Source organism: Lynx canadensis, chromosome D1, assembly GCF_007474595.2.
Source record: "Lynx canadensis isolate LIC74 chromosome D1, mLynCan4.pri.v2, whole genome shotgun sequence".
NCBI classification, from domain to species: Eukaryota; Metazoa; Chordata; class Mammalia; order Carnivora; family Felidae; genus Lynx; species Lynx canadensis.
The window spans coordinates 74000394-74027243 of record NC_044312.2 but is presented as its reverse complement, the minus strand read 5'-3'; the positions used below and the strand labels follow the sequence as shown (position 1 = coordinate 74027243).

General features: G+C 54.9%; 1 protein-coding gene across 1 annotated transcript in view; it reads right to left on the bottom strand.

The window, feature by feature from the left end:
- Positions 1-339: 339 nt before the first annotated feature.
- KCNC1 (potassium voltage-gated channel subfamily C member 1) overlaps positions 340-26850 on the bottom strand; it is a 44256-nt gene continuing 17745 nt past the window's right edge. Inside the window, exons 2-4 of the mRNA XM_030333247.1 lie at positions 11645-12578; positions 3761-3949; positions 340-1733 (exon numbers count right to left, since the gene is read on the bottom strand). Of these exons, the coding sequence (XP_030189107.1) occupies positions 1669-1733; positions 3761-3949; positions 11645-12578 (1188 nt within the window). The 3' untranslated portion in view covers positions 340-1668. The remainder of the gene's footprint in view (positions 1734-3760; positions 3950-11644; positions 12579-26850) is intronic.

Here is a 26850-nt window from a genome sequence, read left to right as displayed (position 1 = left end):
GGAGTCATCAAAATGGCATGACTCACATAGAAGTTTCCATGTCAGTGACCCCCCTGGAGTATGTGCTTGTTTTAGGGTCAGGTTCTTGTATGCCCCATCCTTTCTGAGAGCTGCCTCCCCTCCCCAGACCCAACGGGATCTGCAGAGGCGGGGGCCAGAGCAAAACTTCTTCCTTAAGGCCTGGTTTTTTTCCCAGCGGGAGGACAGCCAGCACCTTGCTATGTCGTCGAGACATAGCAGGTTCAGGTTCACCCCACCCCAGCCCCGCCACAGCAGGCCTGATCACAGGCAGAACCAAATCACGACACTGCCCAAGGCAATAAAAACCCAAACCCGTGCTTCATCTCAAAAGTCAGCTTTTTATTATTGAGGGCCAGAGCCCAAGGAGGGGAGGGTGTTGAGCTAAAGCAGCATTGCTCTCTTTCCAGGAAATGTTTCGAGCTGCAGTGAAGGCTCGAGATGTTGCATTTTTTTTTTCAACTCAAGCATGTGTTTTTCAAAAATATCATCCTTCCCCACCCCCCACCCCACCACTAATTTTAGAATCAGACCAAAGCCAAGCTACTGTCCTCTGTTTCTGTTGGGAAAATACTATATTTATTCAAGATGCAGAAGTGGGTCTCTGCAAACCTCCAATTGCTTCAGGAAAACAAATCTGCTTTAGACTATACAGAAACCATGATACAAAATTTATTTCATGCTAGAATCGCTTTGCATAACATTGGGCATGCAGTTTTTTACTCTGAAGTACTAAATTGCATACAATGCCAGGTTGTGCCTTAATAAAGGTGGAGGAGGGCCACCCCTCCTGTGGTCCTGATCTTTTGGTGCTCTAAAGTAACACTTGGAAAATCCGTACGGTGTTGATTATTTACTATGAACAATTTGTAATGAAAGCTGGTCACACTGGATCTACACACCGAGAAGATGATTGAATCAACCTAGACTAGCCGCTGTCAAGGGTCTTGGGGAGACGTCCGCTGGGTCACAAGCATGCCAGACAGAGAGGGAAGAAAGCAGCAGTGCGTGTTTCCACAATTCTATTTGGAGCAAAGTTCTCAGTTTCCACGTGAGAAATGAACTATGAAGGTGAGGTCAATATGACCGATGACTGACCGACTGCCCTTTTTGGAACCTTGACTCTCGATCTTGTGTACAAAAAGGGAAGCCATCCATTCCCCATCCCCACCCCTCCTCCCACCCCCAGAAATGTACAGGTTGCTACCGAACGCCGTTACAGTCTGGCTCCAACAACGTGTGTAATAAAAGTAAAGAGCTTTGAAAGAAAATAGAGGACTTTTTCCTTTTTCTCGTCGTTGTTGTTGTTTAGGGTGATCATTACAGTTGCAGGGGGGTTGGTGGGTTTGGTTTGCTGGGTTTTCTGTTTAACTTCATGCAAGTCATGCTAAGGAACCCCTCCACCACCCTCCCCAAATAAAATAAAATTAAAAAAAAAAAAAAAAGAAGAAAGAAGGAAAAGAAATCCTCTACGGTCAGTTACCATTTGGCCGTAGAAAAAGCTACGTCCGTCCTAGTACAAGACCTGGGCCACTCGGACTCGTCCGGCAAACCTGCATGGCGTGAATTTACTCTGTCCGAGGGTGAGGAGGGGCTGCTGGTCCACCCAGATGCTTAATAGCCACCAGTGTCCTCGGCCAAGCCGCCTGGTCAAGTCACTCTCACAGCCTCTGTCGGCATATACTTAGCAATGACAGGGCTTTCTTTGCAAAGATCTGTATGTAAAGAATACAATTAACACTTGAGCGTCTCTTCTTGGCTTTCCCATCCCGCTTGGTACTTAGTTTTTAAGGAAGGAAGAGGAAAGACAGAACAGCCGCATGCAGAGGCAGGCAGATTCTTCTCCAGCGGGCTTGGTTTTCCCATGCAGTGAGCCGGCCCAGCACGCCTCTCTTTCTCCCTCCTGGGGACCGGGTTGAGTCCCTAACTCTCCTACTCTGCATGTGGCTTGTGCACTGGAATTATCCTGAGAAAATCAAGTCCTCGGCGCTGTCATGGCTCCATGAGAGCAGGGCCGGGTGGATGTGGGTGGGGGCACTTCACCCTTGGTGCCTCCCAAACACTCTGGCCCCCCACGCCTCTGTGGGATTGGGGAGCAGGTACCACCCGTGGACAGTGGTTGCCGCCGAGCTCCCTTGGCCACTACAGGGAGATGGGGCTTCTTCCGTCCCACACTCCCTGGGCTTCTGGAAAGAGACTCTCTCTGTCTGTTCTTTTAGGCCACACAGATTGATCCAATAGTGAAGATGAAAGAGACAGGCAGCCCATGAGACCTTACCGGGCAGAGCACAGCCACAAAGTCTACCTGCTTTCCCCCTCACTCCCCTGGGCTGCCCCTGCTCCTGGTATTCTAGAGCCTCTACCCAGGAAAAAGCCAGGTGCAAAAGGGAGCATCAGGCCTATCCATGGAAGGTGCCAAGGATGGGCCCACCCCAGGCCCGCAGCCCTCCACCATGCAGCACCATGCGGGCAGCGGTTTGCCGCACTGGGGTCCGAGGGACCTCCAGGCAGGGCAAGGAAGCAGGGACCAGACTGGATCAGGTGGGCACACTAAGCACCAGTGACCAGAAGGACTTCCCCATCTCAGTATAGGCTGCCTCTCCTCTTCTGGGTTGGGTCTGCCCTTTATTTGGAATTCTGTGTTCTCTCCTTGTGTATTGTTGGACCACTTCAAGTACTGGAGCAGTTGTGAATGGCCACAGTCTACACCAACTATTGCTCTAAAAAACCAACTATCCCTCGGGCCCAGCCTGCTCACTCTGGTCAGCATGCATCCCGTGTGAGCATGTGAGGCACTCCCAGACATGCACGAGTTGCCCAGCCAGCCCGATATGTCAAGGATGGCTTCCTCTACCTTCCAGGCCAATGCCTGAAGCCTGGGGCTAGGGTGCTCTGGGCCCCTGCCTCAAGCTTCTCTCCAGCCCATGCTCAAGCTCTAGTAGAAATCTTTTCCCCAGGAGGTCAGCCTAAGATAAGGGTCTGCTAACAAGGAGACCTTGAACAGAGGCCACTATGGGGCTCAGCCTTCACCAACCACAAGGGGGCGCTGATCACACCCGGGGCGGTGACCAGGGAACGAAGGTGCTGCACGGGGTGGTGCTTCACCTTCTTGGCAAGTTCTCTGACTGCCACTAGCAATATTCTGACTAGCACACATCTTACCTCTGCAATGACATTGGTCTCACCCCCAAGCCCTGAAGCCACCTCTCTTCATGCCTCTCCTCCCACTGGCCTACAGATTCTCTTTAAATGGTGCTCTTCCAGAACATGCATCCTTGGGTGGCTACGTCCACAGGGTCCTGGCCAGGCCAGGCCCACCCCACTGCCCTCCTCAACCAAGGGACAGGGGAGATCACTTTGCTTTCTGGGTCTCACCTGCCATCTGCCAGAGCAGCCTGGAGGAGTCGAGACTCCTCCCACATCCCCGGGTAACACCCTGCCTTAGGGTCACAGCCCCGTAGTCAGCCAGCCCATTCCGGCACCCCTTCCTTTCCCCTCGGGCTCAGTCCCAACCCACAGCTGCCAGGACCTCAGATTCTCTGCCAGCCTGACATCCTACTTGGGAGAAAAGGACTCAGACCTCCAAGGGCCAACCCTGGGGGGGGGGCTCCTTCTGCACCTTGCCCCCCCTCAGCGTGCCTGCCTGCCCCTCAGCACCCCTCGCCCGCCGCCCCACCCGCCCATCTGCAGGAGCGCGAGGCGGCCCAGCTGATGCAGAGTGCCCCCCGCCTCCTCTACATACCCTTTCTCATTCCTCCACCAGGTGGGCACGCGTACTCCCCGGTTGATAAGAGGAAGCAGGGTCCGTATCTCTCGCGGGTGCCCGAGCGAGTAAAGGGCAGGCCCTCATCAGGAGTGAGGGCCTGGTCTATGTGGGGGCAGTCTTCGTTCGCCAGCGCGGCCTTCGCCACCTCCCCATTCAGTTTGGAATCTTCAAACATATAAGCAGAAGCTATTGAGACACTGAAAACTGTTTAGTGGGGGAGGGGGACAGGCCAGAGGTGGGGCATTGGCAAAGGGCAGCCTGTCCCTGAGGACAGAAAAGTGAGTGGACCATGGAGGGAGGCAGGAGGCTGGGGGTCCCCGGCTCATTCAGGCAGCCTATGGGCTGCCCACAGTGCAGGGAAGGAGGGGGTCCTGGGTTTGCTCAAAGTTTGCAAAAAGATGAGTTAGTGATGGGTCCAGCAAGTGCGGTGCTGGGGGCCTGGCCCAGGGCCCAAGGCAGGGCCGATGAGACAGGATGGTGTGGATGCGTCATGGGTAGGGGGCCAGACACAGAGCTCAGGGAGAAGACAGACAAACACGCAGAGAAACTCCAGTCCAGAGAGGTGGCCTTTGCAGACCTCTCTCTCCTGCTGACCAGAGCCTGGCTGCCTCCCGTCCACATCTAGCTGGCTTCTCAAGGCTTCCCTAGCCCCATCTAGACCCATCAGTCAACTCCACCCCACCCCCATCGGGATCCCACCGCATCACACCCTTCACGCTGTCCTCCACACACACCCTATCTCATCACTCATCCTGCCCCGACCCATTTGGATTCAACCTGGTCACTCTGCGTGCCCCACCCCCTGTACACACCAAACCTGGCCACACAGTCTCCTCTGTCCCCAGACTCACTTTGGTCACTCTGTATGCCCCACCCTCCATGCAGACTAGGCCTGGTCACACAGTCTCCTCTGTCCCCAGACTCACTTTGGTCACTCTGTATGCCCCACCCTCCATGCAGACTAGGCCTGGTCACACAGTCTCCTCTGTCCCCAGACTCACTTTGGTCACTCTGTATGCCCCACCCTCCATGCAGACTAGGCCTGGTCACAAAGTCTCCTCTGTCCCCAGACTCACTTTGGTCACTCTATGTCCCATCCTCCATTCAGACTAGGGCTGTCACACAGTCTCCTCTGTCCCCAGACTCACTTTGGTCACTCTGTATGTCCCACCCTCCATGCAGACTAGGCCTGGTCACACAGTCTCCTCTGTCCCCAGACTCACTTTGGTCACTCTATGTCCCACCCTCCATGCAGACTAGGCCTGGTCACAAAGTCTCCTCTGTCCCCAGACTCACTTTGGTCACTCTGTATGTCCCACCCTCCATGCAGACTAGGCCTGGTCACACAGTCTCCTCTGTCCCCAGACTCACTTTGGTCACTCTATGTCCCACCCTCCATGCAGACTAGGCCTGGTCACAAAGTCTCCTCTGTCCCCAGACTCACTTTGGTCACTCTGTATGCCCCACCCTCCATGCAGACTAGGGCTGTCACACAGTCTCCTCTGTCCCCAGACTCACTTTGGTCACTCTGCATGCCCTGTCCCCTATCCAGACTACTCATGGTCACCCAAGTCTCCTCCAAATTCAACCTGGTACTCTATATAGCTCACCCCACACCGTCCAGGCCTGGCCACACAGTCTCTCTTTCCCCACACAGGTCCAATTCAACCATTCAGTCTGCTCCATCCCCCACACAGACTTAAGCTAGTCACTCAGTCTGCTCTGAGCCCCACACAGACCACGCCGGTGTCCACCATCCCGTTCCGCCCCCAGCGGGCCTGGTCAGCTTGCACAGGCACAACAGGGATGTATGCATGAGGCAGTGACAGCGGGCCATGATTTGGGAGGGGTTCCCATTCCTCTGCCTCCTCACGGCAGCATCCCGGCAAAGCAGAGCAAATGGACGTGTAAAGACAACAGCGGCGGATGGACTCGGGTGGGTAAAGGGGAGTCTTGGCCTCTGTGAGAGCCTGAGAAGGAACCTGGGCAGAGGTTTGAGGAAACATTCGGGGGGCAAAGCACGGCCAGAACAGGAGCTCTCCCTCTCCCAAGTCCAGAAGCAGAGCCGTGGAAGTCTCTGGAGCTGGCAGAGGTAGCTTGTCTGACCTCGGGTCCCGCCCATCACTCTTGGGGACTGAGCCTGCCCCTTGCTCTCTGACCTCAAAGCAGAATCTTCCAGGCCAGGGTAGGGCAAGTCAGTCCCCACGGTGGGCTTCCTCAAAGACTTCATCTGGGGTGAGAGAACCTCAAGGGAAGACGACACCAACATGGGTGTGAGCACGAGGGGAGACTTCTCTGAAAGACTAAAGAGGGGACCCTCCTCCGTGACCCTGTTCACATCATGTAACTACACGCACAAGTGATCCTTCTCCGTGTGCACACACTCAGCGTGCCCGCGGGTGGGATCACGGCCCGTGTGCACATCATGTCACTACAAAGAGGCAGTCAGTCAAAAGAGAAATGGACCAATCAGGTTTATTCGTAAAGCAAATCCAAAAAAAATCCCATCATAATTTTGGAACTTAAAAAAAAGGTCTGTCGTACAAGATGGCAAAGCATTTCACGTACAGTGCGTTTCTCGACAAATCCCAGGGGCTTCGCTCCCCGATTTATTCTGAACCAGAAAGGCCAGTTACCAAGGTAACTCTGACACCACGTGACTGGGGCCTCTCTGGGGTCTGGGAGCTGCCTAGCACTTGGGGCGTGTCTGTGGGCACACACGTGTGCCCACGGACAAGCCCCGGCCTGCCCCCCATTCTGGCCGGCCCCTGTCTTCCCTCCCAAGGGAGGGGCTGAGGGAGGAAGGCAGCGGGAGAAAGAGGGGAAATCTCAGGGAGGAGACAGTGGATGAGGATGTGGAGTTGGGGCCCACGGTACCCTGCACAAATTGTCCTCAAGGGGAAAACGGCAAATCCTACCCGGCAGCATCGCCATCTGGGAGGGGAGCCAGGACTTGCTGTCTCTCTGTTGGCCATCATCTGTCACTGGAGATATCTGCAGAGGGTAGTTCTTGCCCAGGGGCGGGTCAAAGGTGGGCGGTAGAGCCTGAGACCCCTCCTTTCGCTTGGAGTGCTGAGCCCCCACCCACCGGCTCTGCCCCTCAGTGCTGCGCCCCTGCAGAATCAAGCTCCCTTGGCCTTTAAGGGGCCCAAAGTCGGGCTGGTCTTCCCTGCAGGGGCAGCCATCAGGCATCCCGGGTGGGTGTGAGCTGGGCACCTTTCTCTCCCTGGAGGGACTCCAGGATATCCCTGGGGCCTGCTTCTTCTCTCAACCATGATGACCTTGAAGGGGACGGTGTGTTTAGGTCCTGCTCTGTGAAGGAGCCAGCTTCCTTCTCCGTGGTTTGGGGTGCTCTCAGAAAACTGGGAGCATTCTCCCACCCCAACTCCAGAGGGGTGTCTGGAAGAGAGGCCACAAGGAGGGGCCAACTCTCGAAACCTGGAGAACCCCTGAAAAAGACCAGAGGTGCCAGCTCACCCTCCTGCCCCCATCCCGTCCTTTGAATGAGATGGCCACCAGGAGCCCCGGTTCCCACCTGCTCCCCAGAAGGCTCAGAGCCCTGCCCCCCTGGCCCCAGGCCCCTCAGCCCCCACTAGACCCGCCGGCCTGCGATGATGAAATGACAGCATGGGCAGCGTCTCACGGAGATGGTTTCCAGGCTTTGAAATGGGCTGAGATAGATGAGCATCCGCAAGAGGGTCATTTTTTTTTAAACTTTGGAGCAAGGAGAACCCGGTGTCCGGGCCCTCAGCCAGCGGGGCCGGCTTTTCTGCCCTGCTCTCCGGGCCCAGCCGATGTACTTACTGTTCACACCAGCAGCGGGCGCCAGGGGGCGCACGCCGGGCTGGGGCAGGGTGGGGGTTGCTGGGCATTTCCTTGGGTTTAGCCCCGAGGGGTCTGCCCAGCTGGGGCTCAGGGAAAAAGTCCCAGGCTAACTGGGGACAGTCTGTGAGAGACACGAGTGGAGTATAATCACGAGAACTGGCACAAGTCATGCAACAAAACGAGGAGAGAGAGAAACATGATTAGTGGAGAGAGAGAGAAAGAGAGAAAATGTGAACAACACAGAAAAGAACACCCATGCCTGGCCCTCAGAGTGGGTTCATTTCTCTACTGCTTCCACCTTGGCCCACCTGGGGGCCACGAGGACCCCCCTCCGGGCCGCAGCCGCCCCCCCTCGCCCTCTAACACGAGCGCAAACTCGGTGAGCCCATGCGGAGAGGCCCTGCCCACACCCTGCCTGGTCACCTCTGCCCGACCCTGTGACCCTCCCCGCGCCCCCACCCCTCCTCGCCCCGGGCTGCCACCACTCCCGGCACCCACTGCAGCCCAGCAGGGGAAAAAGTGGAGGGCCAGGGCTGGGGGCACTCCGGACTCAGCTGCTCAGAGGAGAATCCCCCTCCACAGATGCCCCAGAGGCTGCAGTGGTGGCTCCTGAGGAGCCCAGTTAGGAGCTTGCTCCAGGACTTCATGCTGCCCTACATGCCCATGGGCAAAAAGTGAGTCTGGCCACCAACCCTCCCCCCTGTCAGCCCCCTGCTCACCTATGGTGGGACCCCGCAGCCCCGGACGCAGCACCACAGAGGACCAACCCGTATCACAGGAGCGGAGATGGACAAGACACGCACGTGAATGAACATGGCAGGACAGGGGGAGCATTCCGAGCTCTCCAGAGCAGGACCCCGGCTGCAGACGGGGGGAGGGAGACCCTTTCTGGGAGACAAGCAGCTGCTCCTGGGCCATCAGCCCCACGCAGTCCCTGACTATGTGGGGTGCCCTGCTAGCATCCCCCCATGAGGCACTATGATCCCCACAGGATGAACCCCCCTCCGCCCCCCTGCCCAAACACTGAGGCCATGCTAGCCATGGTACAGAGGGGGAGACCAGATCATCCCTCACAGACACACAGACCTGAAGCTTCAGGACAGACCAAGAGGTGGAGGTGAGGGAGGGTGCTGTTGATACGACTGGGAGGCCTTGCTTGAGTCCTGGGGGGGTCTGTCCCTGGGGGGGTCAGGGGTAGGGGAAGCGCCAGAGCCGGGCATTTAGCCTTCAGCCAGATTCTAAAAGTGGAATTGGAGAACCCAGGTTTCGTGGAGGCCATTTGAGTGCCCTTGGGGGCGGAGTGAGGCTGGAAAGGCCTTGGGGGCTGCATCTTACCTCTCTCAATTCTTGTAGGGTCAGATCTCCACCCACGTTGGCCTCCCTCACCTCTGGCCACCTCACTCACTCACAGACACCCCCACACCCATCTAGGTGTGTCGGTGCGAGCAGAGAAGGAGGCAAACAGGAAGGGACTCAGTGATACAGAGATGGGGAGGCCACCCCTTGAGGACCACACACCTTGGTGATAGATCATCAGGGTCTCACACATCAGCTTTTGGAGGGAGGAGGAGTGTTCTGGGGCGGGGGGCGGGGGGGGGGTGAGGCTCACAGGGGTCTGGGAACCATGATGGATAGGTCTGGACAGCAGGACAGCACCTCCAAGGGAAGTGAGTACTTGGGAAGGGAGGGAGGGCGGAGTGTGGGGCTGGGGAGAGAAAGGCAGGAGGGTGCTGGCATCTGGGCTCCAGAGGGCAAGCTTGAAAGGCCCCAGATCCCTCCTCAGCCAGAGATTGCCTGAGCCAGCGCTCTCTGGGTCCCTGAGATCTGGGGCCATAACAAAGAGGCTCCCGGGAGCAGAGCTGCCATGACTATGGGGCCCGGGGGATTCACCAGGACTGAAAGGGTTCACAGGTCTGCTGCAGCACGGGAAGAGGGCTGTGTCTCTGGGATTAGCTGGTGCGCATGTCAGAACACAAATGTCTGTACTCGGTGTGTGCGTGTGTGTGTGTGCGTGTGTGTGTGTGCGTGGGCTCTCAGCACATGGAGAATACTGGCATTTTCTAGGAGTACAGAGGAGTCTGTGCCTGACTGGAGTGACTGGGGATCCCTGGTAGGCTGGCCTGGGCACCCAAGCCTGGGGCACTGATCCTGACAGATCCAGTGTTGGAGAGGATGTGACGGAAGGGCCAAGTAGCGCCATGGTGGTGTCACCCAGGTTGAGCTCTTCCTATGGGGCCCAGAGTGAAGGTGGAGGCTAGGCCAGGCCAGACCCTCCCCAGAGCCCCAGGAATCTTCCTTGCCATGACAGTGGCTCCTGAGGTCAAACGTCCACCTAATCCAGAGCAGAAAGGTGGGGTGGGAGATTTCCACTGGCCTGTGCCTCACCTGGTGAGCAGGAGCCATGCCTTGCCCCACTCAGGGCCCCTGTTCCAGCCTCCGAGACCCTTGCCCAACCCATGGCCCAGCCCAGGACACTAACCACACTCCTTTTGGGTGCCTACAGGAATCCAGGAAGTGGGAAGGGGAGGGGAATGGGGCCAGATGAAGGGGCAGGAAAGCCCCCATGGGCAGAGAAGTGGGCCTTGAGGGCATTGCACTAGGCAGCATAGGTGTGGGGTGAAGCCAGGTTGGGAGCAGGATGGGGTGGTGGGTGCATCAGCAGGGAAGAAAGAATCAATCATCCACTGGGCGAGGCCACTCAAACCGGGGGAAACTTGCTCATCCAGGGCTGTGCTAGCCTGCCAGACCTGGGCACAGGGACCTCCTCCATAGACTAAATGCTACTTATCACTCACTCGGCCTCCCTCACCCCGGCACTTCTTAGCTCAGCGTTGTCATTCTTCTCTGGGTCATTCATCTCCTTGAAATCCCTGTGTCCACAGAATAAGTCGATGGTATTCCATGGGTAGAGGTAGACTATGGGCTTTATATCTTCGGACCAGAGCCCCGTGATCAACTTTATGTGCTATGTGCAGGTTCTCATAAAACTGAGATAGTCCCATAACGAACCACTAGCCATGGAATATGAGAATATATCCCACGGTGACTAGTATTGTTTCATGGCCCCCCTCCCCCCTGGATCCCCACTGGATTCACGGGAATGTGGTTGTACACTGGTCTGGATGTCATGTATTGCTGCTGCAGTCCCCACTGCCGGAAACGGGGAGAACCCTCAGTGGGAGGTTGTTGCTGGTCTGTAGTGCTTTCGTCTAAGCTGCCCGGGGTGGTGGCCCCCTCTAGTCCTTTGCTCACCAGTCGCTTCCGTCAGAAGGCCACCGGAAACTCCCACTCGACCATCAACCCAAACAGACAACGTGAAAGCTAGAGTCGCTCCAACAGGTTCCTAAAGATAAATGCTAAACTCTAGAGTGGTGGAAGAAGATGAGTTGGTTCGGCATGCTATGGGGTAAGTAAGCTTGTTACGGAGGGCTCCAGACGTCTCCTGGGACGCACCTGGAGCTAGGCAGCCGGAATCAGAGCAGTTCTACTCAGCTATGGAGACAGGCTCTGTTGGGGGTGAGATTCCTGGCTACTGCCTTTGCAGGGACCCTCCTGCCAGATCCCATGCACCAACTGTGCCTTCTGCACAGCCTGAAGGGAGCTGAGTAAAGACCAAATCAGAAGCTGTCTGGCATTTCCGAAACTCACCCACCCCTGCCCTGCCCCGACACTGGGACAGTGGCCCGAGTCAGAGACTCACGCTTGACTCCTGCCCACCGAGCAGCAGCCCCCTGGGCTCCTGCTAAGAGAGTCCTCAGCAACCTCGCGGGCCATGTCGTCTCTTCAGAACCTCACGAGACCAGCGCGCCAACCTCCTTACCCAGGGCCACCAGTGAGGTTCCTCCAGCAGGCTCTCGCCTTGTGAATTTGGCTGCCCAGCATCTCCCTGGGCCCCCAGGCTCCACACCTCGACACTGAGTGCGGGGTCCGGGGTTGCCCACGGAACTAAGGAAGCAGTCTGACTGAATCTGGAATCATCGCTACAGGGGGCAGAGGTGAAAGGTCAGATCGACATGCCTCTAAGAGGTTTCCTACCTGCTCTGTTAATTTCTAAAATTTCTTCCTGGGCCAGCGGGCATGTGTCACTCTGAGTACTGTGGTGTGGAGAGTTTACGACAGATTTACAATAATTGGGAGATCCCAGCTGCGGTGGCCGTGGAATATGCTTCTTTTTTTTCTTTGGTAGTTTCTGCTTAGCCATGGCTAAGGAGTAATACATCCCAAAATTGTTCACGATGACAGGCACGGGCATGGCGATGGTCAGCACGCCTGCCAGCGCACACAACGCTCCCACCAACATGCCGGACCACGTCTGCGGGTACATGTCTCCATAGCCCAGCGTCGTCATGGTGACCACGGCCCACCAGAAGCCAATGGGGATGTTCTTAAAGTGGGTGTGCTCACTGGCGCTGGGGTCATTGGGCTGTGCCCCTATCCTCTCGGCATAGTAGATCATGGTGGCGAAGATCAGGACGCCCAGGGCCAGGAAGATGATAAGCAGCAAGAACTCATTGGTGCTGGCGCGGAGAGTGTGGCCCAGAACCCGCAGGCCCACAAAGTGGCGGGTCAGCTTGAAGATGCGCAGGATACGCACAAAGCGGACGACACGCAGGAAGCCCAGGACATCCTTGGCAGCCTTAGAGGACAGGCCACTCAGGCCCACCTCCAAGTAGAAGGGGAGGATGGCCACAAAGTCAATGATGTTGAGCGAGTTCTTGATGAACTCCACCTTGTTAGGGCAGAAGACCACACGCATGAGGAACTCGAAGGTAAACCAGACAACACAGACGCCCTCAATGTAGGTGAGGAAGGCCTCCGTCTCCGCCTCCCGGTAGTAGCGCACTTGCGTGCCATTCCGAACAGTCTCGATCTCTGTCTTGTTCACGATGGGATTGAAGCGCTCGTGGGTCTCCAGGCAGAAGGTGGTGATGGAGACCAGGATGAAGAAGAGGGAGGCAAAGGCCACATACTGCGGAGGAAAAACACAGCGTCAGAGGGAGGCCCTCCCATCCCAAGCAAAGAAACCTGAGGTACCTTTTCATTGGGTCTAGTCAGAGGCCCGGCCAAGGGAAGACGCCTGCACAATGCCCCCCTCCAACGTGGGCCAAACTGATGGGCCACTTTTCCCTCCTCAGAGCGCCAGGTAAGGAGGCTCGGGGGCAGGTAAGAAGTTGTGGAAGAGGTTGCTTTATTTTCACAAATGCCTTTCCTTTCCTCCTGGACGCACAGCTAGACTATATTTACCAGGCTTCCTTGGGGGTTAGGTGGGGTGACGTGACTGAGCTCAGGCCAGTGGACAGCACATAAAAGGGGCATGCACTGATGACAGTTCTGGCTCACAGAACCTATTCTACTCAATCTTCCAGGCTCTCTTTCTTCCCCCAACTGCCAGTTAAATGCTGAGGGCCTAGGGGCCAGTAGGGCCACCACAAGAATGTAGCCTCGGTCCCTAAAAAGAAAGATAGCCACTAAATACCTGAGTGGGAAATAAACTACTAATGTATTAAGCTGCTGTGACTTGGGAGTGATTTAGTAAAGCACTTAGCCCACCCTGAATAATAAAAGTGACGTAGCCTGCGGAGGCTGAAGGTGGCAAGGGAATGACGGGGAGTAGCTATGATGGAATCTGGTCCCTCAAAGGCCACATGGCCCATCTTTCCTCATTCCTACTGCAGTCCATTTGCTCTCTCAGGAATCTGTACCTCGTTGATGCGGTCTCTTTCAGGTTCTTTCCCATCTAGAACTGCAAAAGATATATATCAGCCCCAGGGCGTCGGATGACTTTTATACTCCCTCTCTGTCCCCCCTAGGAACTCCCACCACCAACTTGGAGGTGAGATCCCCCTTCCTGGAGGTATTGAAAGAGAGGCTAAATGGTCATTTGTCGGCGATACTGTGTGGCAGGTTCAGGCATCAGAAGGAGAATCGGACTGGGGTCCTTAAAGGCACCATAAACCACAGTGTCTGCTCCTCTCCAGTTGCCTGTCAGCACTAGGGTAGGGGAGCGGGTGGGAGGGAGGAAGGAGCTGCTGGGGGGCTGGGGCTTTCCAAACATATGTGAGTGCCTCCTCCTCTCAGACCCCACCAGTGAGAAAGAAATGGCTGGGGTGACCCAGCCTGTCCAGAACCACCTGCTCCGGCCCTGAGCCCCTGGAGAAAGGTTCAGGAGCTCCTTTGGTTTGGTTTGCCGGCCCCATCTCATGACCCTGGGCTTCTCTAGCTACCAGCAGACACGGGTACCTGAGGGAACAGAATGGAGCAGCTGAGTTCCAAACCCTCCTGCTCAGACTGAATTCCTCTTCTTCCAGGCTTCAGTCGGGCCTCCCAGAGCTCTAGAGGAACACTGGTCAGTGGGTTCTCCTCCAGGAGCCCGGCTGGTCATCCCTGCCTGCCTGTGCCCACAGCTCCCCTCCTCTCCGGGTGCCGCATTCTCCCAGCCTGTGCAAGACAATGTCCGGAGCAAGGCCATCTTCCTGGAAATGGCCCCAGGCTATACAGTCTGGAAGGGGTGGCCCCTGTGTTCTCCAGAGCTGCCCTCACAGATAACTTCAAGGAGTGCCAAGACCCCACTCTGTATCCACAACAAGAGGCAGCCGTGCTACTTCTAGCAACCCTGTAGTCTGCATGGACGCACCTCCCCACCTGTGGCGGTAGGCAGGGGGCAGCACTGGAAGTCCAAGAACAGCCCTGTCTGGGTTGACCGTGGCCATGGAACCTGGCACCTAACATGGCATGCTTCTCGAAACCAAGAACTATATGGACCTTTCAAGTCACATTCTGGGTTGGAGAAAGGGGAGAGGAGAGGGAAAAGGAAAACGTCAGCATTTTAGAATGCTAAAAAGTAAGAGCAGCCTTTAGAGATTATCTGGTCCAAGGCACTACATGCTATAGATGGGAAGCCTGAGGCCCCCAAGTAGGAAGAGGTCTCCCCGAGCCATGCATTGTAGTAGGCTCGTGGTCCTGTTGGTTTTAGAGCACTGGACCATTTTCAAACATTTTATCCCAGACTACTATCAAGTGCGTCCTTCCTCCCATCCACTGATCGATCCCTCCTTTCTGTCACTCATCTATCCTTACTTCTTTCCTTCTTCTCTCCCTCCCTCCCTTCCTTACTTCCTTTCTCCCTCCCTTCCACTCCTCATCCTTCCTTCCGTCCTCTCTCCCTCCCCCTTCTCATCCCTCATGCATTCATTCTTCCCTTCCCTTTTCTCTTCTATTTTCCTTCCCTCCTTCTTCCTTTACTTCCTCACTCCTCCCTCCTTAGTCTCCTCCTTCCTTCCACCTGTCTGCCCATCCCTCCCTCCCTCCCTCCATCCGTTTGTCCATCCATCCATCCTTTCTTCCTTCCACTCTTTACCAGGCACTGGGTTATGCCCAGCAGAGTGGAATAAAGCCTCAGCCCAACCCTCAGGGAGCTCCCTGCCCAGCTGAGGGTGAAGGGCACCCACAGAGACACATACAATGCAGGGGACTGCAGAGTCAAGCTCCCTCAGCCCTATGAGGCAGGTGGGGTTTGGACAAGGTGGGGCAGGGTAGCTACAGACTTAAGCCAGGTCTTCCAACTCCAGAAACAGCTCTTTAAAGATCCCTACAGAAGTGGACCAGGAAAGCAAAGTGGAAGCAACTGGAAAAGGCCACCACCTCTGACCCAGGTTGATCCAGCTCCAGAGCTCCTTCCATCACCAGGGCTGCCAAAGCTCTTGGGGCTAAAAACACATTTCCAAATGCCGGGTATTTGCCTCCAGTACCTCCTCTGGAGGGCCCCGTCTTAGAGCTTGGCATTCACCAGATCCCAAAGGGCAGGCCATGCCCCTCCCTGGATTTTGCGAGAGAGGAGAACATGCACATTGTGAGTGTCCGAGGAATGCTGAGAGGCAGGGCCCACTGCACCCCTGGGCTCCTGATCCTGGCCAACGGCAGAAGGCCCGAGACACCTCCCCTCCCCACTGCACCATCAGCCACCCACTTCCCCCAAACCTCCCCCAATCTGTCCTCCTCTGTCCCCTCTGCTCACACATGACTCTCTCTCAACAGGACCCCTACCATCGAAGCTTTAGTAGGCTTTAGACTTAGAGTCTCAGCCACCAGTCCAGTCTCCACACACCTACCAGAGCTGGCATCCCAGCTCTCTGCCCAGGCCATCTGACCATGCTGCCCACAAAGAAAAACCCTGACTCCTCAACCTAACACACGAGACTCTCTGTGCCTGGCCCCACTGACTTCCCAGGGCTCTCTTCCTACATGTACCCAACATTCTTGCCACGTGAAACTCTCTGACATTTCTGACCCCTCTCTCCATGTCTCCCCTGACTCCATGTCTTTGCACTTCTGGAAAAACTCATTCATCCTTCAGTACCCCCCTAAGTAGCCCTACTCCTGGGACACTTTCTCCAGGTGAGGCTCCTTTTGGTAGCTGAGGCCCTAAGGAGGCAGCAAATGAAGGGATCCCCCCAAAGAGTCTCTAAATTCACCCCCAGGGGGGCAGCAAGACTCTGGCTCATTAGTGCTTGGGGAGACTCATGGAAACAGCCCAGACACGGCACTGACGTCCCAGGGGCCTTCTCACTCCCAGGGGCCTTCTCATTCCCAGGTGCCCCCACAGGCCCATAGAGCTCTCAACTTATCTGCCCCTCTCACAAGACAGGTCCTGATGGGAGCACTGAGGCCCTGAAAGACGGCAAGTCTTATAAAATTAGGGTAGAATAAATTATTGGTTCTCAGCAACCAGTGGGCATCCTGTCTAGATTCCTTCCTCTCTGGGCCCCAGTGCCCAGGGGGTTGGTGGGGGTGGGGTGGCAGTAGCAGCCCAGCCTAGAGCCAGGTGCTAGGCCTCCTTTCTCAGGAGGAACCAGGGGAAGTGGAAGCCAGGCCTGCTGCCCTGTCTAGGCTTCCCAAGCACCTGCTTTCTTGACCTCTGCTGCTAGTAGGCCTGGTTCTTAGTCAGAGGGAGAGCCCCCAGCAACATCCAGCTCCAAGTGGGCCCTTAGGAGGGCTGTGGAGGAAGGTGCCCCTGGCTCGCTCAGCCTGCCACATTCTCCTAGGCCCAGAGACCAGGAGGCCAGTCACAGCACACCGCCAAAGCAAGAGCTCACACCCAGCTGAGTCCCAGCTTCTTTTGGTCCCTCCTCAGGGAAGCCGAGCACAGGAAGGAGAGAGGAGGTAGCTACCAAAGCGAAGGACCCATTGTGCACCTTTTGTCCTCTCCCTGACCTAGTGAGACAGGTGGCCTTACCCCACTGTGCCAAGAAGGAAACCCAGGGACAGAGAGGTCAGGGACTAAACCAAGGCTTCAGAGCTAGTGATGAAGCTGAGGCTTGGACCCAAGTTTGTCCTGCTCCAAAACCTAAACTCTTTCTACCGCCAGAGTTGCCAAAGCTCTTGGGGCTAAAAATACAGTCCTGGACACTTAGTAGCTGGCCCTGATTGTATCTGGATGCCACCATCTTGGAGCTTGGCACCTACAACTCAGACTCCCTGAGGGAAAGTGATACCCACCCGCTGTGAGGGAGAGAATTGAGGTGCCTGACTCCTTGGGCAGGGGCCCAGCCATGTCTACATTGTTCTTGGGCCTTGCTGCCCAGGACTTGCTAGCTACTGGGGAAACAGCAGCCCCGGGGGCAGGGATGCTACCTCAGGGGATGGCCGAGCAGCCTCGGCAAGGAGTGAGATCAGGAGCCATCTCTACAGCAATCCTGGGCTGACACCCCCAGGACTGTAGGGGCTGTAGGCAAGGGCGGGGGCTGCACCCCATGTAAGTTGCCTGCCTCCCAATCCCCAGTCACCCAGAGACCACGGACACATACAATTACCCAGAGTACACACCTCACCCCTTACCTAAACACATATGCTGTCCGTGTGGCCACACAAACTACAGCCCAGTGTCCCAACCACACATACATAGATGGATGGTACTGAAACGTATTACCGCACACGGAACATAAACACGCAGGTGCCATACTCTTCCGCAAGGGGCACACGGCTGCGGCCCCCCACAGCACTTGGGCACACACGCTCAGAGCACACGGATAATGCAGCAGCCGTTACCACACGTTCTTGCTATGAATAGAAGAGACCCCGGGCATTGCCACTCAGCTGGCCCCTCCTCTGCCCACCTCACCCCCACCCCAGGTGTGACTGACTCAGTGTCTGTCTCTCCCACAGGACAACAGCTCCAGCCCGCCTTGCCTCTGCCTCGTCAGCCTTTCCGTGCCCTCAGCCTGCTTGCCCTGCTCGGATGGTGCCAGCTCCTGGATCTCCAGTCCCTAGACTTGCCCTTCATCTATCAGCTTCCTGATTTCCTGCCATCTGCCAGACCTTGTCTCCTTTCCCACCCCAGCAGCAGCCTTGCCCCCCACACCCAGGATCCAGGCTGCAGTAAGGCCAGGATCTCCTGGGCTACTAGTCTGATGGGAGCACAAAGGAAGATTTGCCTGACATCCCAGGGACAGTTGTCACCTAGCCTGGCCACCTCAGAGGCCACCCAGTGAAATTTTAAGACAATGCAGGCAAGATCGCCTGATAATGCAGCATAAACCCAAGCTGGCAGTCCTGGCTTTTTTTTTTTTTTTTCCCCAGAACCAAATCACAAACTGTGAGAGACCCACCAATTGTGTTCTAGAAAGTGGTAGCCATGGCAACGGAACGAGGCATCCCATTTCTATGGTAACCAGGGTGGTGAAGCTGTTGGCTGCAAAGTCAGACAAACCTACTAAAGATCTGTTGACTTAAGAAGATGTTTCATAAATCACCAAGTTATTTTTATTGTAACCCCACCCCTGAAACCATAAATCAGAAAAGCAATTTACTATCTATTAAAATGACCAATATGTGCTATGACTTCCATTTATAAATTATTTATGCCACAGTCATCTGTAGAAAATTGTGCTTGCCTTTCAGAATTGTTCAGGGGTTTGCCGTGGGGATCTGTGCTCTTGCAGTTTGGCATTCCAGGAACAAGACGATGGTTGTAACGTGGCACAGGGACCGCCATTCTGGCCCGACGTTCACTTGCTGGGTGACCTTGGCAAGTCACTTCCCCTCTCTCGGCCTCAGTTTCATCACTGGCACACTGAGGGATGGACTTGGTCCCTTCCGAGGGTTCTGAGACCAGGCAAGGCTACAGGCACTGGGGCTAATCATGGGAACCCTGGCTGCCGTCCAGGCCCCGAGCCCCCTGAGGCTTCAGGTCAGTTTTTTCGCCTAATTAGATCTGCCCAGCGGGGGTACACAGCGTTTGAGTTAATCCGTGCGGAGTCAGTGATGCAGAGCAGGCGGGATGGCCAATTGGCCTAAATAAATTGTCAGTCGAGTTGAGTTTGGAAACTGAATTACACTCATCTGGACTTCCTTGGACTGGGCAGGCCTGTGGTGTGCTGGGCTGGCTGAGGACCACAAGGGGGCGACCGGGGAGGAGGCTCCTTGGGGTCTAGTCCTTTTTTTTTGGTTCATTAATAAATGGGGGGCCCTGAGCACTCAGTCCTGGCACCCGGGTCCCTGCCCCTGTTCCTTTTCACTAATCCTTCTCTAGCTCAGGGAGCAGGGGGAGGGCGGGGTGAGCTCCCCATGGTGCTACATGGAGGGTTTGAGGAGGAGCGTGTGAGAGTTTGCGCAAAGAACATAACATGGCCAAATGGGTGCCTGTTGGGGTAAATCCGTGTTTGGGGGCGAATACTGGGTGAGGGGGAGAGGCTGTGTAAATGTGGAGTAGTTATACACATGGTGAACATGTGTCACCGGTTTATGTGACTTAACTCCAGGCATGCACGAAAGGCTTGTGTAAATGGTCACTATGTGTAGGTGTGTGCTTCATACAGGTGCTAGAAGTGTGTGTGTGTGTATTAGGACACATATGAGCTGTGGTGTGTGTGCTTGTATGCGTACAAGGACACGTATGGGGTGTGATGTGTATGTGTTTGTATGTATAAGGACACATATGGAATGATATGGAAGGGGGTGTGTACAAGCCATCTCCTAGGGGAATCAGAGTCTCGGCACTCCGCATATGTGTTCTCTGAGGTGAGACCCAGCCCAGGGCCATGACCAGAGATGGTCACTCACATACTAGTCTAGGGGTGTGCCCCTTTCTCTGGAACTATCTGTGACTGAGAGAAAGAGGAGAGAAAGGGCAGGGATGGGGAAAAGGCCACTGAGCCAGCCCAGGGAAGACTGCAAGAGGTAGGGCTGTGTTCAGATCTGAATCCCCTCATGCTGCGACACCAACCCTGTCAGCCCTGGCACCCAGCCTGGGCAGTAGGGGGAACCAAGATCAGAAAAGGCAGTCCCGGGCCTCCAGACTTCCAGAGAGACACTTCATTGACTTCACTCATGACCCTAGGCCTTGGTCATATCCAGAAAGGGCTGCCCCAACAGCTAGGCTGGCAACTTTTGAGGTGGCAGGGGTTCCCATGTTGCTTTCATGCCAGGATGCACATTATTTCACATTTTGGAAATGATGTACACATCCTTAAAATAGTCTATCTTACCATATCACCAACATGCTGTAATTTAACTCATGTCATGTCTTAGATCGATGGTACCTTGGACTTGTGAAAACATGGTCAGTAGAAACCTAGAACTCCAGGATGGAGGAGGCCCTCAGAGCTTTCTGGTCTAAAAGCTGCCCCTTGTGGCAGGAATGGAGAATTGGAGAAACAGCAAGGGAAAGGATCCGCCCAAGGTCACAGAGCTCTCAAGGTAGAGCAGAGATGACAGTGTTAGTACTGGGCTGCAGCCTGGAGCTTTCATCAACATGGCCTCTGAGACCTTGCTCGAAACGCCCTCCCAGGCCTCTCTGCTGTCCAGGCCCTGGTGCTGGCCAGACCCCAGGTCAAAAGGAGGCAATGGCCGTAGCAGAAAGGACAGGACCTTGAAGTCAGATCAACCTGAATTTGGGGCCTGGATTGGCTGGTGACATTGGACTAGTTACTGCCCATTTCTGAGCCTTCATTCTTGGATAGTAGGGGGTGGGAAGACATTCCCTGCCCTCCCCTCCCTTGGGGTGGTTGTGATGATGAAATGAAATAATACAGAGAGCAAGAAGGAGGTGTTCAAATATATCGCTTTGGTCCCCACACAACCCTTTGGCCTTCATGGGCCCTCCCGTCCTGGTCCTCTCCCATCACAACAAAGTGCTTAGGGTCACAGTGTCTCAGACGTAGATAAGTGAAGACTCTTACAGTCACGGGACAGAGACTACTGAGTTGGGAGACACCTGGGGGACTTGGGCAGACCTGCCCCCACATCACGAAACAGCACCACTGCCCTTCAGAGAGCCACGCATGTGGCATGAGTGAGGCTGGGTCCCTGCTCCTGCGTGGGCCTGACTGAGCAGCATAGTGACCAGTCTGCCCAACTAGGGCCAGCCCTGGTTCTGGAGAACAAGGGAGGAATGTTTCCTGAGAGCCAGCCCCTAGCAGATCCAGTGGGACAGGGTCAGAGGAGAAGTCTCTGCATTTAGCACAAAGGAGAACTTACTTGGTGGTGGCCAAACCCAGACCCCTTAGGAGGGTGGAAAGGAAAGCAGAGAGTAAGAAGCCCTCCCTGGAGGCGCTCGGTGGGGCACGAGGGAGGCAGGAGTGGGCAGAGGCCTGGGTGATGGGGGGATGGTGGTGGAGCGTGCCGGGGGAGAGTGACTCAGTGGAGATACAAATGCAGAGTCCTTGGCCCCATGCCCAGACGGTTCAGTAGTTGTGGGTGGGACCAGAAATTTCCCTTTAACTTGTGCCCTCGGTGACTCTGATGCCGCCAGCCCCATCTTGGCATTTGAGATCCATGAGGTCAGATGAGACCCAGGTGCCAAGCAGCTCAATGTCTGATCCTGAGACCACACTGGGGACTGGGAAGCCAGCAGCATGGCAGAAGGAGGAGTCCAGCACTTGACTTTGGAGACCTGAGTTCGAATCCCAGCTCTGCCATTGGCTGTAAGACTGCAGCAGGCAAGTTACGTCTAGGAAACTCAGTCCCGTCATTTTTAAAGCGGGGACATCACAATAACAACAACACACCCAGGAAGCAAGATGCTATTGGAGGTCCCGGAGGAAAAGGCCAGGTGTCTAGGGTTTCCCCAGATCCAAGGCAGAATCCCGGGATAGGGAGAAACCTCCAGACTGCCAGTTCCCTTGCACACTGGTATTCCAGGAGCTGGGCCAAGGCGTTCCTCCACAAAAATCTAAACACAGCATTTTTTCCCCTGAATTATTGGGGGGTGGTAGTTGCAAGGCGCAGCAGCAACAGCTAAATGGAGAAATGTGTTTAACTTTAAGTCTTTTTCCCTAATTTTTTCTGCTCCTGCTACCACTTGCCTGCTAACAGACCAGAAGCAAATGACAGCCTCAGGAGAGCCAATGGCATGGCCTTCAGAGCCTGTTTCCAGGCACCACAGACCAAGGCAGAGCTATGTCCAAAGACCCAGCACTGTGGCCTCCAGCCCATGAGGGACACCCCTCAGGGTAATGGTGACTTAACATGCCCACTTCCACATGGTTATCCACGTGAGTCCCTGCCGTGGGGCTGGGAGCAGATGAGGCTTGGCGGGAAAGGACACTCAAGGTCATACAGTGAGTGGGATGTGAGCCAGAGCTCCCGGGCTTTCCGGTCTAACTCTGGTAACAAGATGGAGGCTAATGATGGCAGCTTCCCAGTCATGAGGAGGCCCCGTCTCCCGTGCTCTCCACGCATTGGCGCATTTAAACCTCACGCCAGCCTCAGAGGTAAGTTCTGGTGTTATCATCACTCTTCAGATGAAGAGTCTGAGGTTTACAGAGATGAAAAATCTTGCCCAAGCTCTCAGAGGTTCTCAGTGGCGCTGTCGGCGCTGGCCGGTTTCGAAGCCCTGCCCTTCAGGCCTCCCGTAGGCCCCCGTGAACAGCTGGGCTGGCTATGCACGGTGTACGTCAGGCTGGCTGTGCCCCGAGAGCCAGACCAGGCTGCTCTGGCTGGGTTTCAACCTTAGTCAGCCCCAGGGAGGTACAGAGGCCTGCATGCCTTAGGGGAGTGGGGCTGTGCTAACCCAGAGTGCCCCTACAGCCCCACAGGCCAGGAAGGCCGGGGGTCAGGGCCCCGGACGATCTCAGCAGGAGCCAACATCCCACCCACTCCTGTGACCTGGAAGTCCCCCCAGGAGACCAGACAGTGCATACCCTCACCCATTAGCATCTTCAGCCCAGACAAACACCAGTGTTCCACGTAGGAAATCACTCTATTTCGGGACTTAGAACTGGGTCTAACTGTGTGTCTCTTTGGGGTCTACTTTTCTGTTAGTAAACGGTCAGTTATGGAACCCTTCATATTTTCTCGTTTGCTCTGACTGCCAGGGAGCTCGGTTAAATTTAGTGCTCGTTCTGAACTAATTTTTCACCTGGGGCTGAGGTATTACTATTTCTTCTCTTTATTATATACTACTCCAATGTTTTCCTTTCTTCTTTATTTCTAAGGATTCTGTTGCATGTGTGTCTCACGTGCCCCAAACTTCTTTGTGCCACAGACTGGAATATGAAATATGTGACTGAGACTCCAAGATCAGGAAGCGAGCCGGACGGCACCCCATATAGGATATTTGGCCTCCCATGCAGGCAACGCAGTAACCCCTCGCAGGAACCCTGAGGCAGACGTCTCTGTTGGTGACCGCTGGTGATGGAGACTTCCCGAGGCCACTCAACCTGTCTTTGGATAGCTCTAGAGATGTGCATTTATCACATGTTCAGGTCAGTCTTCCTGCCTTTCTCCCAGAGATCCCAGGTCTGCCCCCTGGGGTCACCAGAACATATCCCCTCCTCTTCCCTGTGACAGCCTGCCCACACTTACAAATGGACCTCAGGACCCACCCTGAGCCATCCCTCCTGCAGGCCAGGCTTTCTCTGGCTTCCACCACATTCCCTTTCCTGGGCCAAGCTCCCCAGTTTCAGAGCCTGATTCGGTTAAACACTCACTGTGCGTGGCTAAAGGGACCACACGCTTTGCCTTTACCTTTTCTGATTCCCCCAACAACCACCTCGGTGACAGGCGTCTTTAGCTTTGTTCAGCGTCATCGCGCTCTGCTATCAAGTCATAATGACGACCATTACAGGCATGATCTCACTCATCTTTAAAAACTTCTCTGAGGGAGATGTCATTATGTCCATTTTTCAGATAAGGAAACTGAGGTGCAGAGGGGTTAAGACACGTGCCAAAAAACCCCCAAAATCCACATAGCCTGAAAGGGATAGGCAGAACTTGAAACCAGGTCCCTGACTCTAAAACCGCCATGCTCCACGGCTTTCATTTATAAATCTCTTTCACATCCATCCAGGTAGCCTGGGAGGAAGAGATTAGTCTTCCCATTATTGGGGACACTGGGGACAGTTATCTACAGTTTCCAACACTTCACATATTGAACCCCAAATGAATACCCCCCCCCCACACACACACACACACACACACACACACACCAATAGCTGAGCCATCAGCAGGACAGTCTTGATTGCCCCCATTAGGCAGATGAGAAAACTGAGGTTCGTGGTATACGCACTAGGAATCCAATGGGAAATTACCCCCAGGCCCCCCCTTGTGTTTTTGCATCGAGTTAGGGGTCCTGACTCCCAACAGGGTACACATGTGTGCATATATATGTGTGTGTTGTGGGGAGGGAATTAAAAAGATGGCCCCAAGAGGGACAGCTCAGGGAGGGCAGTGGATGCAATGTAGGTGGGACCACAGTTGACTGCCCCACGCCCTGCTCTCCCTCCAACGAATATTTATACCTTTTCCCAGGTCTGTGCAGGGCACTGAGCACAGAGTGAGCAAAAACAGCCATAGCCCCTGGCAGGGGTGACTGACATTTATCAAATAACCAAACAAGCAAATATGTACTTATATGAAGTGAGGAGGGCTTTGAGGGGAAAGCATAAGGCATTTGATGGGCCTTTAACAATAAGTCTTGGGGTCAGAGTGGCTTCTAGGAGGAAGTGGCAAGTGGGCAGAGGTTGGAAGGATGGATAAGAATCAACTAGGGGGAGACAGGTTGCAAGGAAGGGCATTTTAGGCAGAAAGAACAGGAACAATTTCCAGTCCTCAGGTCCCCGAACCATCAACAGCATCTGAAAGCTGATCCTCCTTTTTGTCACACTCCCAGCTTCCCACAGTCTCTTGATTTTCTTCCTACCTCATTGGCTGCTCCTTCTTGACATCCTCTGCCAACCACTTCTCCCAGCGTTGAACTATTGGGGTGCCCCAGAACCTTGGTCTTCTCCATCTCCATTCATTCCCTTAGCGATTCGCCTAGTTTCCAGGCTTAAGTACCATCACTCATTCAACTATCATTGAATACTCCCAAACGTCTACCTGCAGCTCAGCCCGTCTCCTGAACTCAGGACTTCAGCAGCCAGCACCTTAGTATCTCTGATAGCGCTCTCTCCACCCCAAGGCTCCACCTGAGCTCCCGCACCACCCCCGCTGCCCACAGCCTCGCTATCACAGGAGACGGCAACTCCATCCTTCCGGACATTCTGGCCCCAAACCTTGACACTTCTCTTTCTGCCACACCTCACATTTAATCTGTAAGGAAATCCCATCGGCTCAGCTGGAAATAAATCCAGAGTTTGACCACTTGCCCACTACCACCGTTACCACCTCTGTCCCCGCCAGGATCAATCATTTCGCCCTAGATTATGGGAAGAGCCTCTTAACTGGTCTCCCAGCATCCAACATTCCTGGTGCTTTGGGACTATTTTCAACACAGCAGCCAGATGATCCTTTTAAAATATAAATCTGATTGTGTCATTTCTCTGCTCAAAACCCTTGCACAGGCTCCCCATTTCTCTCAGAGGAGAAGCCAAGCTCCTCACGTTCCCTGCAGCCCCTACGTGATCTGGTCCTGCACTGCCCCCTCCAAGCTCCTCTCCTGCCACTGTCCTCTTCGCTTGTTTCAGCCACACCCGCCTCCTCAAACATGTTCTTTAAACATGCCAGACATACGCCTGCCTTAGGGCCCCCGCACGGGCTGTTCCCCCCATCCGACGCCCTTCTCCAGGTATCCCCGCGGCTCATTCCTTCAGCATCTCCTGAGGCTTACTCTCAACCAGCACCACCCACTGATCTGATTTTCCTTCCTCTACTTCTCCTCATAGCAATACCATCTTTGAACACTAACTTCCCCAGCTTTACTGATGTATCATTTACATCCAGCCACATTCAGTCATTCCCCGTGTCCAGCTGGATGAGGGCTAGCACCTCACACTATCTAATTTACTTACTTCTCATACTTACTCTTTGTCTCTCTTCCACCTTACAATGTAAGTTCCATGAAGTGGCTGGATCTGGGGATCAGGGCTTGCCTGCTGTCAGCTCTGGCCACACGCCACACACCACACACTAAAAAGGGGAAGGGGGCCCCTTTCTCGGGGACCAGGAGCACGGCTTCCCCTCTGTGGGAAGACTGTGGATATACATCCTATGTCTGCCTGTCTCAATCCTTCTACCTATGCAATGGGCACAACAACGTTTACCCTTTTCAGCCTCCTTGGGAAGCGAAGCCCTCCTCCGGTGCCCACTTCCTCATCTGCACAGGCAGTGTGCGCAGTCACGGATCACTGATTTCAGCATCTGCATCTACATTGGCAACGTACACAGATGTTGACTTCACACTTGTGTTTACACCGGCACTGACCACACTCAGGGCAGATCTACGTGTACTCTCGTAAAAGAATAATCCCCGTCTATGCATCTTGACTCAACTGACCACAGATGGAGTCACTAATCACCCAGCACTGTCCTCATTGGCCTAATCTCCACAGAGATTGTTATACTGGCAGTGGGCAGAGTGATTGAGAGCAGATCCACGTCTACACTGGCCATGGGTACACCCATTGACAGCAGACTCACATATACCCTGGCAGCAGGCACAATCATGTTCACCCCTTGACAATGGACAAAATCAGTAAACACCTGAATCCCCACCCGCTATGACCACGAATGACTGAGGACAGTGGGCACAAGGGCACAGAAGTTCCTTTTCAGGGAGGGGACAGGCCTACCCTCCCCACTCCCAGCAGGCTGGTCAGCTGAAGGCACTTATTGTGGAGTTCAACTGCCCGAGTCCTGCCCAGGGGGCATCGCTGGCTCCAGAATGTGGAATTCAAAACCTGCGTGCCGGCACTGGAGTGTGGCAACTGGAATCTGGGGCACATGGCGAGGACACGGGACCCTGTCTATTCCCAGAGCCTTGAGATCACTCAAGGTGAGGAGAGACTCAGGCTGTGTGACTCCCC